Source organism: Castanea sativa, chromosome 11, assembly GCF_040712315.1.
Source record: "Castanea sativa cultivar Marrone di Chiusa Pesio chromosome 11, ASM4071231v1".
Lineage (NCBI taxonomy): Eukaryota > Viridiplantae > Streptophyta > Magnoliopsida > Fagales > Fagaceae > Castanea > Castanea sativa.
In genome coordinates, this window is record NC_134023.1 from 32,873,919 (window position 1) to 32,893,752 (window position 19,834).

The 19,834-nt window shown below is 37.9% G+C and overlaps 1 protein-coding gene across 2 annotated transcripts; it reads right to left on the reverse strand.

Moving 5' to 3' along the window:
- Positions 1-771: 771 nt before the first annotated feature.
- On the reverse strand, positions 772-13,436 carry LOC142618076 (ATP-dependent helicase BRM). Of its 2 annotated transcripts, XM_075791043.1 has the most exons (15): positions 13,141-13,436; positions 10,266-11,600; positions 8,784-10,115; positions 8,450-8,559; positions 8,118-8,205; positions 7,952-8,038; positions 7,741-7,833; positions 7,575-7,658; positions 7,246-7,449; positions 5,870-6,112; positions 4,208-5,788; positions 3,575-4,117; positions 2,879-2,915; positions 2,664-2,797; positions 772-1,715 (listed from the first exon to the last, which is right to left on the reverse strand). In XM_075791043.1, the coding sequence occupies exons 1-15, from the start codon at positions 13,342-13,344 to the stop codon at positions 1,062-1,064; spliced, it is 6,729 nt and encodes a 2,242-aa protein (XP_075647158.1). In that variant the 5' UTR covers positions 13,345-13,436; the 3' UTR covers positions 772-1,061. The 2 variants fall into 2 exon arrangements, with proteins under 2 accessions (XP_075647158.1, XP_075647157.1); XM_075791042.1 differs by having other exon boundaries at positions 2,664-2,915.
- Positions 13,437-19,834: the final 6,398 nt, after the last annotated feature.

The window sequence follows — 19,834 nt, forward strand, 5'->3', positions numbered from 1 at the left end:
ACTTAATTTACTATTCAACTTATTTTTACTACTATTCATGGGCTCTACTGCACTTTTTGATACTATTCATGGATCCCACTTTTTGGTTTTCACATTAAGGACAGAAAGCTACTAATTATTGGGCATGCTTTTATTAGGCTGGCTGGTTATTAAAGACAGAAAGCTACTAATTAGAAGAGGATGTCCAAATATAGAAGCAAAGTCGAGTCAAGATCACTTGTTCTTTGATTGCCTCTTTACGAAATGAATCTAGTCAGCTATCTTAAAAAGATGCCAGTTTATTAGAGAGGTTGGTTGATTGGATGATGAACAACATGGGGCTGCTGAAAAGTTGAAAGGCAAGAATATTAAAAGCATTGTGCCAAGGACTCGGAAGAGGCTTGTAAATCAATTATTGTTAGGTTCGCTTTGGTTGTATCTATAATATTTTAGAGCAGGGAATATGGTTGAAAGTTCAATTATGAAGAAGAAATCTGAAAAGCCAATATTTATGATGAGACTTTCTTCTTGTCTCGTGTAGCAACTCTATTTGGTTGGTTTGAATGAAATTGTCATTAAAACAAAACAAAAACAAGAAGAAGATTAGAGGGTCCATCCTTGGATTAAGCTTGGTTTGCGTGGGTTCTCCAATCTCCCGTTACATAATAGTGCAAATACGATTCAACAACTCAAAAAGGATATCACAGTGAGATTGCTTAGTAAGGTTAAAGCATAGTTTTAAACTATGCTTTAACTATGCATAGTTGCTTAGCAAAAAAAAAGGTTAAAGCATAGTTAAAAGATGTATGATAAGCCTGAAAATTAATATGAAAGCAAATCTATACAAAGGCTTCGGTTATCCAGGGCAACATAATACCTGCAAGGGGCAGATACAAAAAAAAAAAAAAAACTATTTGATTCTTAACCATGATGTAAAATACAACAGAGGAACAAAGACCCTATGCTATTATTAACAGTATGGCTAATCTCCACTAGTACAGGCAGCGAAGGCCCTCTAATAAACTCAGCGCCCTGAAGTTAATAGGAAGAAATTTATCCATTACAATCATTATACCTCTCAGTCATAGATGGCTTGGCCTCCTTTTTCCAGAATCTGTCCTCAATCTCTTTACAGGATTTGCCCAACCAACAGACCCACCATCCCCATTTGCTGGTTGAGCAGGCTGGTTGGCCCATCCTTGCGGATGGGTGCTTTGTTGGGTCTGTCTTGTGTCCTTGGGTACAGAACCTGAACCAGGACTTCTCATACTACGACCCATGCTAACCGGTGAAACTGGGCCGGCTGGTCCATTCCTAGGCTTCACCGCCGACTTCTCCCTGTCTTTTCTCTTCTTCTTGCATATTACCAGCTCTCCTGGATGTGTAGGAAGTGGGGAATCTTCCTGTTGAGATTGCTCTCGGCTATTGCCAATTCCACTCCCAACCCTTGATTCCTTCTGGGACATATGGCTTCTAATTCTTGTCTCGTCACCACTGGAAACGAGTCCACGCTGTGGTGGCTTCTGTGGAGGGCCTGGATCAGGTTCCACCTCATTTACCAACTTGTGTCTCTTGCTTGGGCCAACAGCTGGCTGTCTTGGGGATGGAGCAGCAGTGGTAGAGAATTGGCCAGAAAAAGAGAGCGCATTTCTGGCTTCTCGAAAATCTGAGTCCGGAAATGTATTCTTCAAGATATCAAAAAAGAGATCATGCACTTTCCTCGCTTCGGATCTCACCTGGGCATTATAAAAAGACAGTGAGATCAAGATTTCTTTATTTTCATTTTTTCAGTGAAATCATGAATTCATTAATGAAATTGGATTCATTAATGAAATTGGGAGATTATAAGTACCCCTGGCCCTAAATTATTGTAACATTATTCTTAGCAATGCAAGCAGAAGTTTTGGACAAAGTTTAACTACAGAATTAGTTGTAGCCTAAAGCTACAACCTAACTTAATATCTTTTTATTAAAAGTGAATTTTGACAAATCCACAATTGGATTACATCTTCTTATAAACTCCATGCTTACAAAATTTCTAGAAAATTAAAGATCAATAGCTATATTATCAATAAATTGTTTAGATTGCAAGATTTATAGTTTAAAATTATGCATAAAATATAAGTTTATAAATCATATAGTAAATAATATCTTATTGATAAAAAATTTGACGTGTATTAAGAGAGTAAAGAACATGTAATTTAACGGTTATATTTTCAAAATATGTAGTAATTTTTATTTTATTGAGTAAGATTGTAACTTAAGGCTACAACCAGTTTTGTGGTTAAACTTTGTCAGAAGTTTTTGGAATTCCAGAAGAAATTCCAAAACATAGGCATTAGAATATGAGAGGGATGAGGGATGAGGGATGTGTTTGGCAGTAACCTCGAGAAAACTTGTTCAAGCCATCCTAATTAAATTAAGTAGAGCTAATATAAAATTATACATAATAAATTCTCATATTTCAGATAATTAAGTTCTATGATTTACTGATTGGTTGCAAAAACAGAGCTCAAAATAAAAACAAGAATTCAGAACCTGATTAAAACAAGAGTTTGAAACTTAGAATTTGGATCATAATTTTTAAGAAAGAAGATAAAAGGAAAGAAATACGCAAGAAACCATATCAAAAGGAGGATATTAATGCAATGATAGGGTACAATGTTGTAAATGAGCAATCATACCTCATGTGAGAACCCATAAAAATGCATTGCACTTTTCAACATGAACTGCACATCAAACACAAGGTCCATAACTCCATTATACTCTAATCTGTCTATACGCTGATCGATCTTTCGTAAATCCAAAAGATTATTTCCTGATCCACCCACGTACCCAGAGTTTTCAATCCTCTTCCACAAATCTGTTAGCAGAGGTATAATTTGAGGACCTTCCTTACCTATTTTCCTTTGAAGCTTGCTGATTACACTCTTGCACTGCAAATAGAAAAAGTTTGGGTTAGTTCTTATTATGTAACCAGACTCGGGCAAGGAAAAGAGAAAATAAAAAAGATTAAAAGTCAACACTAGCATTTTTTTTTTTATAGAAAAAAGTCAAAAAAGCCAATACTAGTGTTGAAAAGTCACCACTAGTCGTATAAGAGGGATGTTATTCTATGCAAGATTTCCAACTTATACACCAAATCGCATCATATTAATATTAGACTCTGATGCTTAGATGGGAAAAGTCCTTATAAGAAAGCATGATACAAGGCTGTGTCCACCAGACCACTTCCTCTAAATGACCTCAATATCACCATCCTTTGATTTATAAAATTTCCAGGTAAGTATGATGCTTGTCACCCAATAATCAGATGCTCAAATTGTCAATGAAGTTTTACTCTTTATGTACAAAACTCTAGGCATTTTCCCTAAATTAGTAAGAAATAATACTAGATACATAAGGAAACCAGAGATACTGATAGCATAAATAACATAAGCATGAAGCTAATCTTAACAAGTAGTCTACGATTTTAATTATTTTATTCATTCATGGTTGGTCTAAAACAATTACTAAATTAAGTTTTCAATGTGTCCACATTTATAATATGAAGATTTCAAGTATCATGGATATATAGCCAGTTCAACAGGCATACCCTTCTCTGGATATTGTCAGGCATCTTAGTGCCATAACCTGATGTCCCACTTGAATTCATAACTTTACCATCCCAATTTTCTCTTGACTGTTCACCATCTTCTGCCGGAGTTGACATGCTATTCAATCTGCTAGATTTTGGCGAAGCATGCACTTTTGACGTATTAGCTATTCTCCTTGATGGCAAATTTCGCCTACTTTTTGAGGATGAATCGGCTTGATCATGTTTAAAGACATTGGGTTCTCCATATGTTTTTGTTTCAGAGTCAGCCTTTAACTGAGCTTGATACCTATTGTCCACTTGGAATGGCAACAGAGATGCATCTCCTCGTTGGAAAGCTTGCGTCTCACTACCAGACTTCTCCTCTGGCCTTTCCATGGTATGACGGGGACGAACCCGAAGACTACGTTTTCGCTTTATCTTGGGTTGCAAAACCTGTTCATCTTCACCTTCATCACGATCATGATTCCAACTTCCAGATTGTTGGTGGTCCATGTGAGAATCTCCAGATACTGCAATTTCCCCTTCCTCAAGTTCATCTGGCTGGAAAAATGTTAACAGCACAAAAATGAGCAGATATAAAAAATAAACCAACTGACAATAAATCATCCATAGAGAATGAAAGACACATACCAGCCTTTTTGGTTGAGAACCTGGCCTAGCATCTAAAGCAGACAGGGACCCAAATTTCTGAGAAGCAGAAATGGAAGGCGGTACCCTTTGTGCCAATATTCGAGTTTCTGAGGATGATCCAGAGGAACCTGCTTCTTCTACTGTGAGATTATTTTTTGTGCTTTCTGAAGCCCGGGGATACTCATATCCACCATCACAAACTGCAACCTCCTCTTCTGATGGGTCTTTGTTGATTGGTGGTGCCCCAACAGCACCACTAAATTCATCCTCTTCAAACTCTCCAATTTCTCCCTCTTCTTCATGAACAGAATATCCATTTCTCTCATCAGAACTCGCTTCAGAGTATTCCCCATTTTCATCATCTAATTCCTTGTAGTTAGGATGCTTTTTCCCTTTTGGGCGTCCCCTTTTCCTCTCAGTTTTAGGAGAAGAATCAGAACCCATTTCACTAGATTCTGCAACAATATTGCCAGCGAATAAAGTGTGCTTTGATGGTCTTTTGGAAAGAGTGGCAACAGTGGTATTTACTTCTCTAGTACTCGTTCGAAGCCACTTAGGTACCTGGTCATACCTTGTCATCTCCTCAATCCAATCCAGTTCCTCATCCATTTGATCAAATAACTCAACTTCCTCTTCACTCCTAGCAATCATGCGATTGACCTGCTGCAGTGAGGGAACATCATGTAAAGTTTCTTGATATCTCTCCTCATCATGCAATAATGTTTCCAAAGTCAAGCGCCTCTCCTCATGTGTTGTTCTCTGGTCAAAGCGTCCAGCATTAATAACCTCATCAGCCATATCAATTTTATATTGCTGAATGTTGTTCCTTATCAGGCTCTCAATAGATCCCATATAACGATCCTTACCAGCAAGGTCATCCTCCATATCAACTGTACCTCCACTTCTTAGCTCATCTTCTTTCTGATGGCTAGAGATTTTATCAACTACTGCTTCCATATAAATGACTTTGACTTCTCTAGTCTGTCCAATACGGTGGGCTCTAGCCACTGCCTGCTCCTCATTTTTAGGGTTTGGATCAGGATCATAAATGATAACCGTGTCAGCAGACTGAAGATTAAGACCCCGACCAGCAGCACGAATACTAAGCAAGAAAATGAAGCAGTCCGAATCAGGGCTATTAAAGTCCACGATAGCTGATTCACGATCTTCTAAACTAGTTGTTCCATCAATTCGCCTGTAGACAAGTCGTCGCCATTGCAAGTATTCCTCCAATATATCAAGGAGTTTCGTCATTGTGCTAAAGAGCAGTACTCGATGCCCAGTTCTCTGAAGTTTGATAAGAATTCTATCCATGATCCACAATTTCCCACAAGATCTTATGAGAAAATCCTTTGATAAGTCATTGAAATATGGGTAATTAAGCAGAGGATGATTGCAGGCTTTCCGAAGCTCCATACATCTGTTATTTAACGTTCTATACACTTTAGCCGTGTAAATTGGGTTCTTTTGAGCCCTGCGCTTCTCATCTTCAGGATCAACCCGAAGAGTGCCAGTGGATTTGATCCAATCATAAATGGCACTCTGAATAGCTGACATCCTACATCTTAAAACTATGGAAACCTGCAATCCAACATTGTTGTTAGGATCAGTGAAAAGAACAGATATGACTCATATGACCAACTAGGACTGCCACAATGATACCTTAGGTGGAAGTGAGCCTTCAACATCTTCAACACGACGCCTGAGCATAAATGGCTCCAGAATTTGATGAAGTCGGTGTATGATGATGACCTTTTTTTCAGTCTCAAGCCAATCATCCTCAGCATTCTGCGTAGGACCTTCCTTTTGAAAGGGCTTTGAGAACCAATCATGAAATGCCTTCCGATTATCAAATACTTCTGGAAGAAGTAGGTTTAAAAGTGACCAGAGTTCCTTCAAATCATTCTGCAAAAGAAAGATCGCTCCATGTTCAACTAAACTCAATGACTTGAATAAAATTATAAGAATATAAATGATCAAGTAGATCAATAATTTCTTTGTAGCTTTCAAAAAAAGCTTTCGATTTATAGTTATATGTTTAGACATATAAATAATGAACCTTCACTTTTATTCTTCAAATATATGTGAGCAATCTTTCCACTCCTGACTAAATTCCAACTTAGATAAATGGGAACAGAATATCTTCTTTTTGTTAGAGGATCAGTAACAAACTTTCCCAATCATAAATCCAGATTACTACGTATCAAAATTTTGAAAAATAGATATTCAACCTCATATAAACACATAGAAAGACTGATTTTGCAACAATGTAAGAAAAAGTAGCCAAAGAGTGATAGAAGAGGCCACATGCTCAATAGCAACAGTCCCAAAAAAGGCAGGAAAGGAAATGCAAATATGCAGCTCAGAAACTTAGTGAAGCAAAAATGTCAAGATTTCCCAGGTGCATTTTCTGAAACTCACTATGAGGCTTGGGTTATGCACATGATGATGGGAGAGATGAGCCGAGTGTAAACATAGTCTTCCCCACTATTAAATTTCTTTTTTTATATGGAAAGGTATATTATGTGTTGCTTGTTCAATAAGTATACTGATATTGCTTCCTCCATACTTATAGGTTACAGGAGCAGCTAAGAATAATGACATAGACTGGATTTTATCATATATAGAAAGCAATTCATGGTTACCCAAGAACTAGGATCCAGTTTTGAACTACACTCAGGACACCTTTAGTTAAAGCTTCAGCTTCAGTTAAGCCAGCCAAATTGGTTTGCCAACCAAATGAGTAGGAGTTGTGCATGTGTGCACATGTATATTAGATTAAGCAATATTATAAATAAAAAAGAATGCTAATAAAGTTATATTGAAAAGCGCAGCCCTAAAAATGCTGTAAATAATGTTATAAGGAAAAACGAATAGTAATATAATCAGGGTTATGCAAGGTCATAAGGTCAGAGAACCGTATTAGGCTATTTAAAAAAAAGAAAAAAAAAAAAAAAAAAGATATACACATAAATAAATAAATGCATCTGTGTCAAACAATGTCTAATCATCATGAATTAAAAACTGTTATAACAGACCTGTAATGGTGTCCCAGTGAGAAGCAAGCGCCTCTGGCAGCGATATCTATCAAGATCACGTGCTAAAACTGATTCCCTGTCCTTCATCCTTTGTGCTTCATCAATTATGATATACTTCCAATCAACTTTTGAAAGTTTTGCACGATCATACATGATGAATTCATAAGTTGTCACAAGGACATTAAATTTCATAGCACAAACCTCCTACAGAAAAATTAAATAATTAAATAAATAAGCAAATAAATAGCAAAAACAAGAAGTTATGAATTTTATTATTAAAATAAAAAAAGAATAGAGATCAAGCAAATAAGCAATTGCATCCTTCTTACTTGAGAAAATAATTTTGATCGTTGATCCTTCCCACCAACATAATAAATGCATGATGCAGATGGCAGCCAAGTATGGAGCTCACTCTGTAAAGTGAACTCTGTTAGCCACATTAGATACAAATGGAAAAGGTGAGACTCATTAACACAGAACACAAAATATACTAACCTTCCAATTTACCAAAACAGCATTTGGAACTATTATAAGATGTGGGCCATAGTTCCCTTTGAACTCCATCAAGTAAGCAATCAATGCCATTACCTAGATAGAGAAGAATACAATCAAATCTTACTTTTACATGTTTTCAGGCACACTAACAGGCTCAAAAGTTGAAATAACCAAGGCTAATTTCAGAGTTGTGCACAACTAGAGAAATCACCTGCACAGTCTTCCCAAGACCCATCTCATCTGCCAAGATTCCATTTAATTTATTGTTATACAAAGAGAGCATCCATTGCAACCCGACCTGCAGAATCATACACAGAACGGATTAAAAACTGACTTGCTATATAAAACAGAGTACAAAAGAGCCTTTAGCAACCTACAAGTTGATAGTCCCTCAACGTTCCAGCCCTTAACATTGAGGGTTGCCTCATGACCCTTTCATTCACAGCGTGTGCAAGAGTATAATACCTGGTGACAATAATGAGTAAAAGTTATATGTACAACACAAGGACGCTAAATCAAGAAATACATCAATTTACATATCATTCTCTTAATAAATTGAGCTTAATCAAACTAATAAATAAGAGGAACAATAACTGCAAAGCCACATTTTGAAGACACAGATAGCAAAAAAATTCTACCCAATGGAGCCAGCCACCCCCTTGGAACTTGATAAGATGAAGCATACAATTAAACAAATAAATTTACTTACTTGCTAACAGATGTATCCTTAGGTGCATTCATTTCCATGAACTGATTTCTTATCATTACTTCCTCCCCAGCACAAGCCGCTGCTGCCCTAACTTCTTCTTCCGAGAGACCCTTTTGCCAGAAAAAAGATAAGTAAATGAGCCAGAAACACAGAATCACCAAACACACATAGCTAATGAATTGGGAAGAAATATCTTTTGTTCATAAACAAGTGGAATGATTTTTAAAGATGAGAAATGGGAAAACAAAAAATAGACAAATAAAAAGGATGCTTTGAGAGAAAATAAAAAAATGAGGGGGGCAGGGGGAACAGGAGAAAGAGATACAAAGCATGCCTGCAATCGTGCAGCAGCTGCAGCGGCATTTGCTGCTTCCTCCACTTCTTGTTGGTTTTTGGCAGCTGTTATTTTACTTCCCAGTTTATGTAGATACTCTTCTGTCTGAGTCAAGAATGATGAGAGAACAGCATATCTCTCTGCAGCTTCACCTGGAATGCTTGTCTGTTGCTCTAGCAACATCTCCCTGTACCTTTCAACGTCATTATTTTTCAACGCTTCCATCCTCTTATTCCTGTCATCATCTTTTCTTTTGGAAAATTCTCTCAACATCCTCTCATGATATTTGGCAACCCCCCTATTGCGGGCAGTTCGTGCATCACGGATGGCCCAGTGAGCCTCGAGAAGCTTCTTCCGCCACTGAAATATGGATTTAAGTTGCTTCTCTCTCATAGCTTTCTGAGAGGCTTGTACTTGTCTACTGAGCTCCAGTCGCTGACGCTCACACAGCCGAACAAATTTCCTATATGGCCTGTCAGGCATTGCCATTATCTCTTGTTGCTGTTGATCAATTTCATCCCTTAACCGTGCCTGTATATCTAAAAGTCGAAGCTTTTTCTCTTCAATTTGCAGCCTCAAGACAAGATCTGGCCTAATCCTTTTCCTCTCTAAGTTCACTGCCAGTAAACCACCAATCTTTCTTAAATTTTCAGACCTTTTCTTGGTAAGCACTTCCATGCCTTCCTCAAAAAGAAGATCTTTGACATCATATGCCAATGTGAGATTATTATTGTTATTAATCATCATTGCCGACCCAAAAGAGTCATGTTTCCTAGTGAAAAAGGGGAAATCAAATAGGGGCCCATGATACTTTCTAGCGGAGCCAGCGTCTTTTGGCTGGGGGGCCGTGCTTGCTTGTACAGGTTTCTTAACTTGCACCGCATCAGATGCAGCTGCCTGTGGTGCAATAGCCTTTCCCTTATCCACTGGGAAATCACTTTTAACAGGATTTCTATGAATACCACGTTCAACATCCTGATCTGATTTAACAGAAAATACAGAGGATTGCTGCTCATCTTTTCCACCAGATGCCACTGGTGTAGGTTCCTTCATTACAGCCGGAACACCTTGCAAATGAGCTGTGCTGATGGTTGCTTTCTCATCTCCCACAAAAGCTTCCTCTTTTGGGAAACTTTGTCCATTAATTGATGCCACAGCAGTTGAATCCTTCTCATTGGACTCTATATGCCTTGGATAGTCTGCTGCAATATTCCCTGCAGATTTATCCTGATTATTTCCTCCTGCAGCAGAATTTTGCTGCTGCAGCTGCAACTCGAGAGGTGGTGGAGCAATAGCTCGAAGTAGTTCTTGAGGCAGACCAGGATCTCCTTTCTGTCAAGCAACAGGAAATAAGTAACACCATCCACTCAGAAATTGTTACAAGACCAAAGACTATTCAAGAGGAAAAGAAAGGCAGCAAGAGATCACACAGACAAACTAGCACACATACACACACACACACACAGAAATAGATGTTCAGACCTTCAGCCGCCTAAATGCCAGTATTTGTGCTTTAAGAACATGCAATTGCTGTTTGGTGAACCCAAAGCGCTGTTGAGGCGTCTGACTAGATGATCCACCTGGTGAAAGGATGTTATTGCCAGAGCCCCCATCATTTGTAGGAGGTGCTGCTTGTGGAGAAGATCGATTTAACTGCCTGAGGTACTGCAACTGCGAAGCTTCTGGGCTACTTAATGTATTTTTCACACTCAGAGAATGATCCACACCTTGGCTTGTGTTGGCAGAGGACTGAGGGGGATGCATTGATGGCATTCCATTACCAATCCCAGCATGCTGTCTAGAAGGCACCTGATTCTCTCTGCCATGAGTACCAAACTGCTGCAATGCATTGTTGCTAGCATGGTTAACCATGCCAGCATTTGAAGTCGAGCGAAAAGGGCTGGCTGAAACAGTCTGCCTTGCTTTTGCAGAGCCAGACTGCCCAGATATATCACTCGATGAATTAGCATGGGGAGAACTCTCACTTGCAACTGATGGAGAAGTGACCTGCTGCTTTGACACTGGAGCAGGTAATGACTGTGCACCCATATTGCTTTCATTTGCCTTTTGTTGTGGAACCATCCTAGACTGCATCAATGGTATGAGCTGTGCCATCAAGTTGGCATTTGCTGGCAGTGAGAGATCAATATTGCGATCAAGTGCCCATGAATGCATTGCCTGCAACTGGGCAGACATGAGCTGGTTGTTTGACATGTTTTGCATGCTCTGCTGAGCTTGTGGTGCTTGCAAAGGCCTCACCATATTTCCAGGTACTAATTGTCCATGGCCTGTCAGCTGGGTTGAAGGCTTTGGCTCACTCCTCTGTTCGGAGGTAGGTTGCTGCTGCCCTTGATCCATCTGCTTTTCACCACGACCAAAATGTTCAGATGAGTTTTTAGATGATGATGCCTGAGCCTGATTAGGCCCCTGCATGGAAATGAGATCCTGCATTTTCAGATTTGCCATTCGCATGTCCTGATCCTTCCCTGGTGGTGGACCTAACATTCCCATTTTAGCATGATGCTGTGATTGCATTGCCAAAGCTGATTTTTGTTGAGCTTGAAAGGCATATTGAAGATAAGCCTGTTGAACTGGACTTAGCATTTGTTGATCAATAGCTTGACTTGTATTCTGGCCCTCATGGGGGGAATTGTGTTGTTGAGCCAATTCAATGAATTTCCTAGACTGTGGAGGCAGTTGCATAGAGCCAGGAGATGAAGCAAAGTTGTTCCCTCCTAGAACCCCTTGGAGACTAGCTTGATATGCTAGAAAGGCTTCGTTCCCTTCAGGTTTTCTATGCAACTGTTGTTGTAATGACTGCATAAACAATAAATGATACATAGTTAAATCCAATTATCATTCCATGAGAAAACCCCATTACATTAATGCCCCTAGGTTGAATTATATATATTAAAAAAAAATTTATCCCCAACTTTCATTTGCAAAATTTTTATTCCAAATCAGTACATGGTAATGATATGGGAGATGAAAACATCAGTGACTTCGCATAATCAAGAACGCAAAGAAACAGAAAAAGCTCCAAAATCAATACATACTGTTCCTAAGATATATGAAATTATAGAAGTTGTGCAACATACATTCAATATGTAAGTGAGCAATACAGAGAACCGTGACAATCTATGAAATGAAAAAAGAAATAGAAAATTATGTCCACCAATGAATTGACATATTTATAAATATATATTCATAAGAACTTAAGCAATAGTTATGATTATGAAGTGCTAGTCCAAGGCATCAATGCTCAACAAACAGAGGATGAGACATACATCGGAGGAAAACAAAAAGTAAAGAAAGAAAATTGTGGATAAGGAAAATTTCTAGAAAATTTACATTGAACAAAAATACACAGAGGACTAGGACCTTGAGATCATGTGGATTAGCCAGCAGAACAACTTGAGACATTGTATGGAAAGTACAATATTACAGCTCATTACATCATTTTGATCTTATTTCCTAAGATCAATAATGGCAAGCTGTAACATTGAACTCATGGTACCACCATTTTCTGCTGTTAATCAACTTCTCACACTTTAGTAAACAAACCCAAAATCCATATTCATATAAACCATCTGTGAGCAACTTCACAAACCCAAACAAGGGTAAACCTAATTTGACCTCCATATCCCATTCAACATATTCTAAATTATATATCAAAACCATGAAAGGCATAAGAAACAAATTTTAAAAAAAAAAAAACAGACACGTTCCCCTATAATCTAACAACAAATGTGGTGCTAGGCAATGAATGCCAAAGGTCATTAACTATATTCAAGAGCACACCCCAAGTATAATTTATCCCCCTCTAGAGTTGAGCCGCCTGAAGTTGAAGCCCAACAAAAGCTAAGCATCTCAAAGTTCAATGAAACCATCAGTTCCCATTTTCTTCCAAATTAAGACATGCCAACTTTGTCTCCTAGAATAACTCTTAACACTTGGTTAACCAGAAAGTCAACTAAGCAACTAACCAATAACCTGTGTGCTATGGTAACTACACCACACAACATAGTATATTAATTACAAAAATTCATTCCCACTAGTTTCCAACAAAAAATAAAACAAAACAAATTCCAACTCCCAAAACGTATATACATAATGTAACAATCATCAACCCCCCCCCCCACCCAACACCATTAATGACAAATTCACTGACACCCATTTGCCAAAACACTCCCAATTCCAAAACCCACATCTCTCAACAAATGTTCCACCAAAATCCACTCACACACTCACACTCACACTCAACACTCCACAACTCCAAAACCCCCCAACCCCCATTTCCCAATTCAACCAAAATTCTCACAAAAAACACAATCCAATTACACCAACAAGCTCTCACCTGCCTAGACCCCAGCTGCTGCTGCTGTTGTTGCTGCTGCTGCTGCTGCTGCTGCTGCTGTTGCTGCTGCATCGAATCAAACCCCAAGTGCGGGGTCGACACAGCCGAAGACGACGAGGACGGCGATGCAGCCGATGATGTGGATGCCGCCCGCCCCGCCGGTCCCACCCGGCTGGGCCCTCCTCCTCCTCCACCAGATTGCATGCAAAATCAACCCAAAATTCACACCACACCCACTAACCCCACAAGCCCACCAAAACTATAATTTTTTGTTTTTTCTTCTTAAAAAAAAAAAAAAAAACCACTTTTAGAAAACACCCTCCAAAACCCACTTCCCAAATTTTAAGAAAAACCCATATAAGCCCTCCGATCCCAACGTTCAAAAAAAAACCCACCTCTGTCTCTCACTCACTCGCTCATTTTCTCTCTCTAAAATTGCAACAAAATTCTCTCTCTCTCTAAAAAAATAGCGGGATTTTCGGAAGCAACAGAGAATAGAATAGATCTCTGTGACGGAGAGAAGCGCTAAGTTAACGGAATCGGTGAAATTTCTGACCCTCTCTGGCTTTTTTGCACGCGATCCGCAGTTTTTTCCAGTCAAACCCTAGTGGGGTTTTTTTTTTTTGGGTACAATAAAAAAAAAAATTGGTAATTTGTTTGGGTTTTTTGGTTTTTTTGGTTTTTGGGGTTAATTTTTTTTTTTTTTTTTTCGGCTGTGGTTTGGTAATGACAGAGGACTTTTTGGCTTTATGGGCCTGTGTGTGTTTGTGTATGCGGGCAGGGTCGCGTTTGGGTACAGTTTGGAATTTCGAATTTACAGTAAAGGGTAGTGTTGGTTTTTTGACCCTTGAAATTGCGGTATTATCAGGATTACCACAACACCACCACAAAATTCTTGCGTGAGGACTTGCCAATCCCCACCCCCTTACATATGCCAGTGTCAAATCAAGTACTGTATATACTCATTTATCTTATTGGCAAAATTATCTTTTTATGGAAATTGTTAGGTGTGTTTACTAATCTCGGCCCATAAAACCCTATCATATATGGTGCCGAACTCCTTCCCCTATAATCTACATACATACATAAATATATATATATATATATATATATATATATATATATGGGTCCGATTAATATGTGCCCTTAGGGCACACATTAAGCCATTTATTTTTTAAAATATTTTCTCGAAAATCGAAAAAATTGTCAATACTTTTTCAATTTCCGAAAAAATATTTTCCAAAAATGATTAGTTATTGTGTGCCCTTAGGGCACACATTAACAAAATTCTATATATAGATATATATATGTGTGTGTGTGTGTGTGTGTGTGTGTGTGTGTTTATCAAATAAAAATATATATGGCGCGTGGGTTCCAGATAGCTCAAAAAGTCTTTAATAGTTGTATAAGAGATTTGGGATTCAATTCCCGTCTACACCAAAAAAACCAAAAATTGATTGATATCTTGGTCTGATAATAAAGAGTTATCATTAAGAGCGGATGTCATCGATTAAAACCCTCTCAAAAAGAAAATATATGGCGCCAAACCACCTTGGCAGTAGATGGGGGCGTACCACAACCTTGAATTTGCAATGTGATGGGTTGTGATGACTTTTTACCATCAGAACGTTTCCGCCAGTGGTTTTATAGTTTTGGACCATAAAGAGTCTGGACTTTTTTTTTTTCTCCCTTTAAATGAGTTTCTTTATATCTATTCGAATGCTTGGCAATTTTTGGGTGTGTCTATTCTACGTTTCTCATAAATTAGATGATTTATATAAATGAATTTCTTAAATATATTCTCAAGATGCTGGTTAGATGTTTCAAAACTAGGCACTCATGAATTTTAAGAGTTTGAGAGACTTGAATAATAATTGAGGGGGGTAATAATATTGTTTATACTATTAATGCCCATTTATGGACACTTTATTTTATTGACGTATTTGGCTTAAAAAACAATTGTAGTTGGGGTGAAAAAAGTTTTATAAGTTGGATTTGAATATTCACACGAGGTGTTGTACACCAATTTACATAAGCCGAAAATATCATTTTGGTCCTTATATTTTTTGGGTCATTGTCAATTTGGTTTTTACATTTTGGTAATAATCAAATTGGTCCTTATTATTTTCAACTTGTAGTGACTTTGATCTCTATTACTTTCAATTTGTAGTCATTCTAGGTCCAAATATGCTTTTTTTTTTTTTTAGTTTCTAAGCTAATACTTGTGTCTACCAAAGTTGGAGACTAATAAATTTGATTTTATGTTTTGGTTGCTTATAAAGTGCAAGAAAAACTATGATTTGACAGTAAGGACCAAATTGATAGCAAATTGAAAATAATAGAGACCAAATTGACCATTACCAAAATGTAAGAACCAAATTAATAGCAAATTGAAAATAATAGAGACCAAATTGACCATTACCAAAATGTAAGGACCAAATTGATAATATCCCCAAAATGTAGAGATCAAAATGGTTTTTTTTTTTTTTTCATAGGTGGATGAACCTAATGAGTTTAGGCCGCAATGGGTTTAGATGCCTCAAATCTGCAATCGCTAGGTTTGTGTGCTAGGAGTTTGGTATAAAAAAATATGTAGAAAGAATTGCTTAAATTATTTTAATTTGATGTATTGTAATATGAAGAATTGGATGTACAATATATTACAAAAGCGGTTATGTAAATAGAATGACTTTTTGATAGGTTAAAATATATTTTTTTTTTTTCAGAAAATCAAGTGTAAGAGCATCCCATTGAAAATGGCAAATGGGAAATGTAAGGAATATTTTGCCATTAGAGCCAAAAACACCCCAGCATTGAAAATTGTAAACCATCAGAATTGTAAAAAAATTTACAATTGAGCTACAATAGCATCTTATTAATAAGATGCTACTGTAGCTCAATTGTATTTCTAAAAATTAGTTTTTAATTGTCTCTCTCCTCTCTCCTCTCTCCTCTTTCCCTCATTTTTCCGTTCTTTTCTCTATCTTCCTTCTTTCTCTCATTCTGCTCTCCTCTCTTCAGACTCAACCCCATAGCCACCACACCATGGCCTGACCCACTGTCACCGGCCATGGCAAGCCACCACCCACTCATTATTTCTCTTCTCTCTCTCATTGCAGATCAGTTTGGTGGCGTGGAGATCGGTGATTGGGGTTTGGCATAAAGATCGGTGTTTGGGTGTGGTGTGGAGATCGGCGTTGGGTTGTGGGTTTGCCGTGGGTTGCATGGGTTCGGATCGACATGGGTTTCTCTTGGTGGGTGTTGGCGTGGGTTTTGGTGGTTGGAATGGTGGTGGGTACTGTGATTGGGTAATGGTTGCTAGCCGATGCCGTGGTGGTTTTGCATGGTGGTGGCTAGGTTTTTTCGCTGGGTGGGCCATAATTTCTTGGATTTCTTTGGAGATTGGTGGAGTTGTTGTGGCAATTGGGTCGACAGTGGAAGTGGGTTTGGTGTGGTGTGGTGATCGGCGTTGGGCGTAGAGATCGACGTTGGGCGTGGGATGTGGAGATTGCCGTTGGGCATGGAGATCATGGGATGTGGAGATCGGCGTTTTTGTTGGGTTTTTGTTAGTCATGGAGATACAAGGTCATGGAGATTGGCGTTTTTGTTGATCATGGGATCGTGGGCATGGAGATTTTGCTGAGTTTTTGTTGGTCATTTGTAGGTTTTGTTTTGGCGGTGGTGGGTGATAGGCAGTGAAGCAGGTGGAGGTAGAGGTGGTGGTGGTTTTAGTGGAAGAGAGACAGAGGAAGAGAGTTAAGAATTAGAGAGAGGATAGAGATGGGAGAGAATGAGATATATTAATTTATTGGGTAGATATATTATTTTAAAGAGTAGAATAGAAGAATAGAAGTTTTGATGTTGGTAATGTTGAAAAATGGTATGGTATAAATAATAAAGTAGTTTTTTGGATGGTAAAATAGGATAGAATTTGGATGGTAAAGTAGCTTTTCTCTCACTTTAAGTTAATTTATAAATTTTGTTTTAAAAAGAACAAGTCAATTTGTAAAGTTAAACAAATTATTCCTCACTAGAGTTGTAATAGGAGTCTCCTTAATCAATATACCCTCTATATAAGATTTATTACATTTTTATTCTTGCAACTTAGTATATCAGATGGGTCTATTTGGAATATACATTATTTTTGGATGGAAAGATAGTATTTCATTGAGAGGAAATTAAAGATTGAATACGAAGGAGAAACAGGGTAAAGAGCTCGAATTTTTTCACGGATACACATTTTGTCATATACTATTTTTAGTGACGGAGTAGGGAATTTGTATTGAGAGGGGGGAGGGGCCAAACATAAAATAAGATTAACAATTTTTTCCTAACCATACTATATGTATATATCTATATTATGTACAATAGTTGAATGAGATGATTAAAGATTGCTTAAAGACTTTAAAAAAAAAAAAAAACAGTTGTCAAGAATCTTGTAAACTTAACTTACATCTTATGGTGTTTCTAAGAGATACATCTAAAAGTTCAAATCTTCCAATTTTTTGTTATAATTATTCAATTTGTCAAAAATAATAAACAATTATTGAATAAGTACAAAACCATATAATAATAACCATTACTTATTCACCCAAAACAAGAAACACTCACTCACACATATAATCGTTTATTATATTTATATATTTTTTAATTTAATAACAAATGACAAGTTATAGAAAAGTCATACATGAAAGTATTGAGATTCTAAAAAGTATTGCACTATTGCAAATAGTAATGCTTTTGCTTTTGAAGACAGACCATACACGAGTAGGACATAGACCAAATTGTAATCTCAAATTTGTTAAAAAAAACCTTGTCTAAGACTTCAAGTCTTTTAAGTTTAAACGTCTAGCATAATAGGTCTTTACAAAGATGAGTTCTCAGGAGGAGGTAGCTTTGCTCTCTCTATTGTAGCATAGAGTTCCCCTTCTCATTGAGATGAACGTTGTGTACCCTTTAGTTGTGTAACTAGTAGGGTTTGTGGTCGTGGTTATCCACAAGGTCATAACCTCGAGGATTTGGCTCAAAAGTGGAAAACACTGTCTCTGTTGGAGGTTGAAGATACTAAGGTGGACCTCTCAAGGGGAAAGAAAAAATTAGATTTCGTGTTAGCTGCTAAGTTCTTTACTCGTAGATCATTAAATGTTGAGGCGGTGGTAAAGACTTTTTGACCACTATGGCATACTCGGGGTAACTTTGAGGTGTCTGATGGAGGAAATAAGATACTGTTGCTAGCTTTTGAAATGGACGTGGATGCAAATGGACGTGGATGCAAAGAAGGTCATGCAAGGAGCACCGTGGGCTTTCGATAGACACTTAGTGGTTTTTCAAAGATACAATGGTGTTGTTCCGATCCAAGATCTCTGTTTTGACAAGACGGCTTTTTGGATTCAACTCCACAACCTCCCTTTCTTGTTGTTGACAATAGATACTACACTTAGTATTGGAGAAACTTTAGGTACTGTCATCAAATCAAATGATGTTGGTGAGATGAAAAGAGGTAGTTTCATAAGGGTACAGGAAGAAGTGGATATCTCTAAACCACTATGCAAGGGCCGAAAAATCTTGTGGGACCAAAATAGCGAGGGATGGGTCGCATTTTAGTACGAGCATTTACCGAATATTTGTTACTGGTGCGGGCTTGTATTACATGACGACAAAGACTGTGTATTATGGCTTATAGCAGAGGAACACTGACGGTAGACAAAAAACAATTTGGTCCATGGATTAGAGCTCCTCAGTTCAATCCAGCGAGGAAAATAATAGTCGAGGTTAAAGGTTTTGATTCAAATAGTCCTAGTCATCCATGGAAATCTCAAGAAGAGCGATGTCGAGTAGGATTATCAAGTTTGTCACAAGCAGGGAGGTGGATTATGTAAACCAAGAGGAGTCAACTATGAATGTAGCAGTGCCGATGGAAGGTTTAGCCATGGAGGACGTCGGAAACGATGAAGACATGGTGAGTGGTGAAACGAGAATGACAACTGTGAATCAGGTGTCATGGAAGCACACGTCGGTTTTTGAGGAGTTAATATGGGTTGATACAACTATCAATGTGGATTTGGTGGTTTCAAATTCAAAAGTTAACCAACCTGATCCTACGGGGCTTCAAGAAAATACTGGATGTGATCTAATAGAAGTGGTAGTCATAGCAGATAATCCCATAAATGAAAAGTGGAATTTGAAAACAAAAGTGGATAAGGATAATGTTAATTCTAGTGGGGTAGCATTTGAAGTGGGATTCAAAGTGGGTTTTGAGGTACCAGAGAGACACTTTAAGGTTGGTTATGGTAACGGGCAAGGTAGCAAGGGGTACTAATAAGGGCCGGCCTAAAAGAAGTGGTAATAAAGATAAAGGTGTAAGTCAATCCATGCATAGCCCAAAAATAGTTGAGTTCGTGGAGAAGTTTACAATTGAAAGCTCAAAAGCAATGATGAGTTGGAAGAGGCTTACCACAAGACCTCAGACTCTTAGTAATTCTTCTATTGTTGACGTGGAACTTGGGCAAAAAAGGAAGCAAGCAAAAAATGTGAATAAGGAGGCTACGGATGTTAAGGGAGAAAAGAAACATAGAACTGTGGAGAATAAGCAAGGTGTTGTATCAACTATGGGATTGGCGGAGGTTGCAAGGCAACCCTATCGGGCATAATGACGCTCCTAAGTTGAAAAAAAAAAAAAGAAACAAAAAATTTA

Excerpts from the sequence above, each read along its gene's own strand:
- LOC142618076 (XM_075791042.1), bottom strand. The coding sequence starts at position 13,344 with ATGCAATCTGGTGGAGGAGGAGGAGGGCCCAGCCGGGTGGGACCGGCG. Across the intron at positions 7,834-7,951 it reads GTCTTGGGAAGACTGTGCAG|GTAATGGCATTGATTGCTTA; the intron begins GTGATTTCTCTA and ends TTCTCTATCTAG. Across the intron at positions 5,789-5,869 it reads AAGGCTCACTTCCACCTAAG|GTTTCCATAGTTTTAAGATG; the intron begins GTATCATTGTGG and ends GTTGGATTGCAG.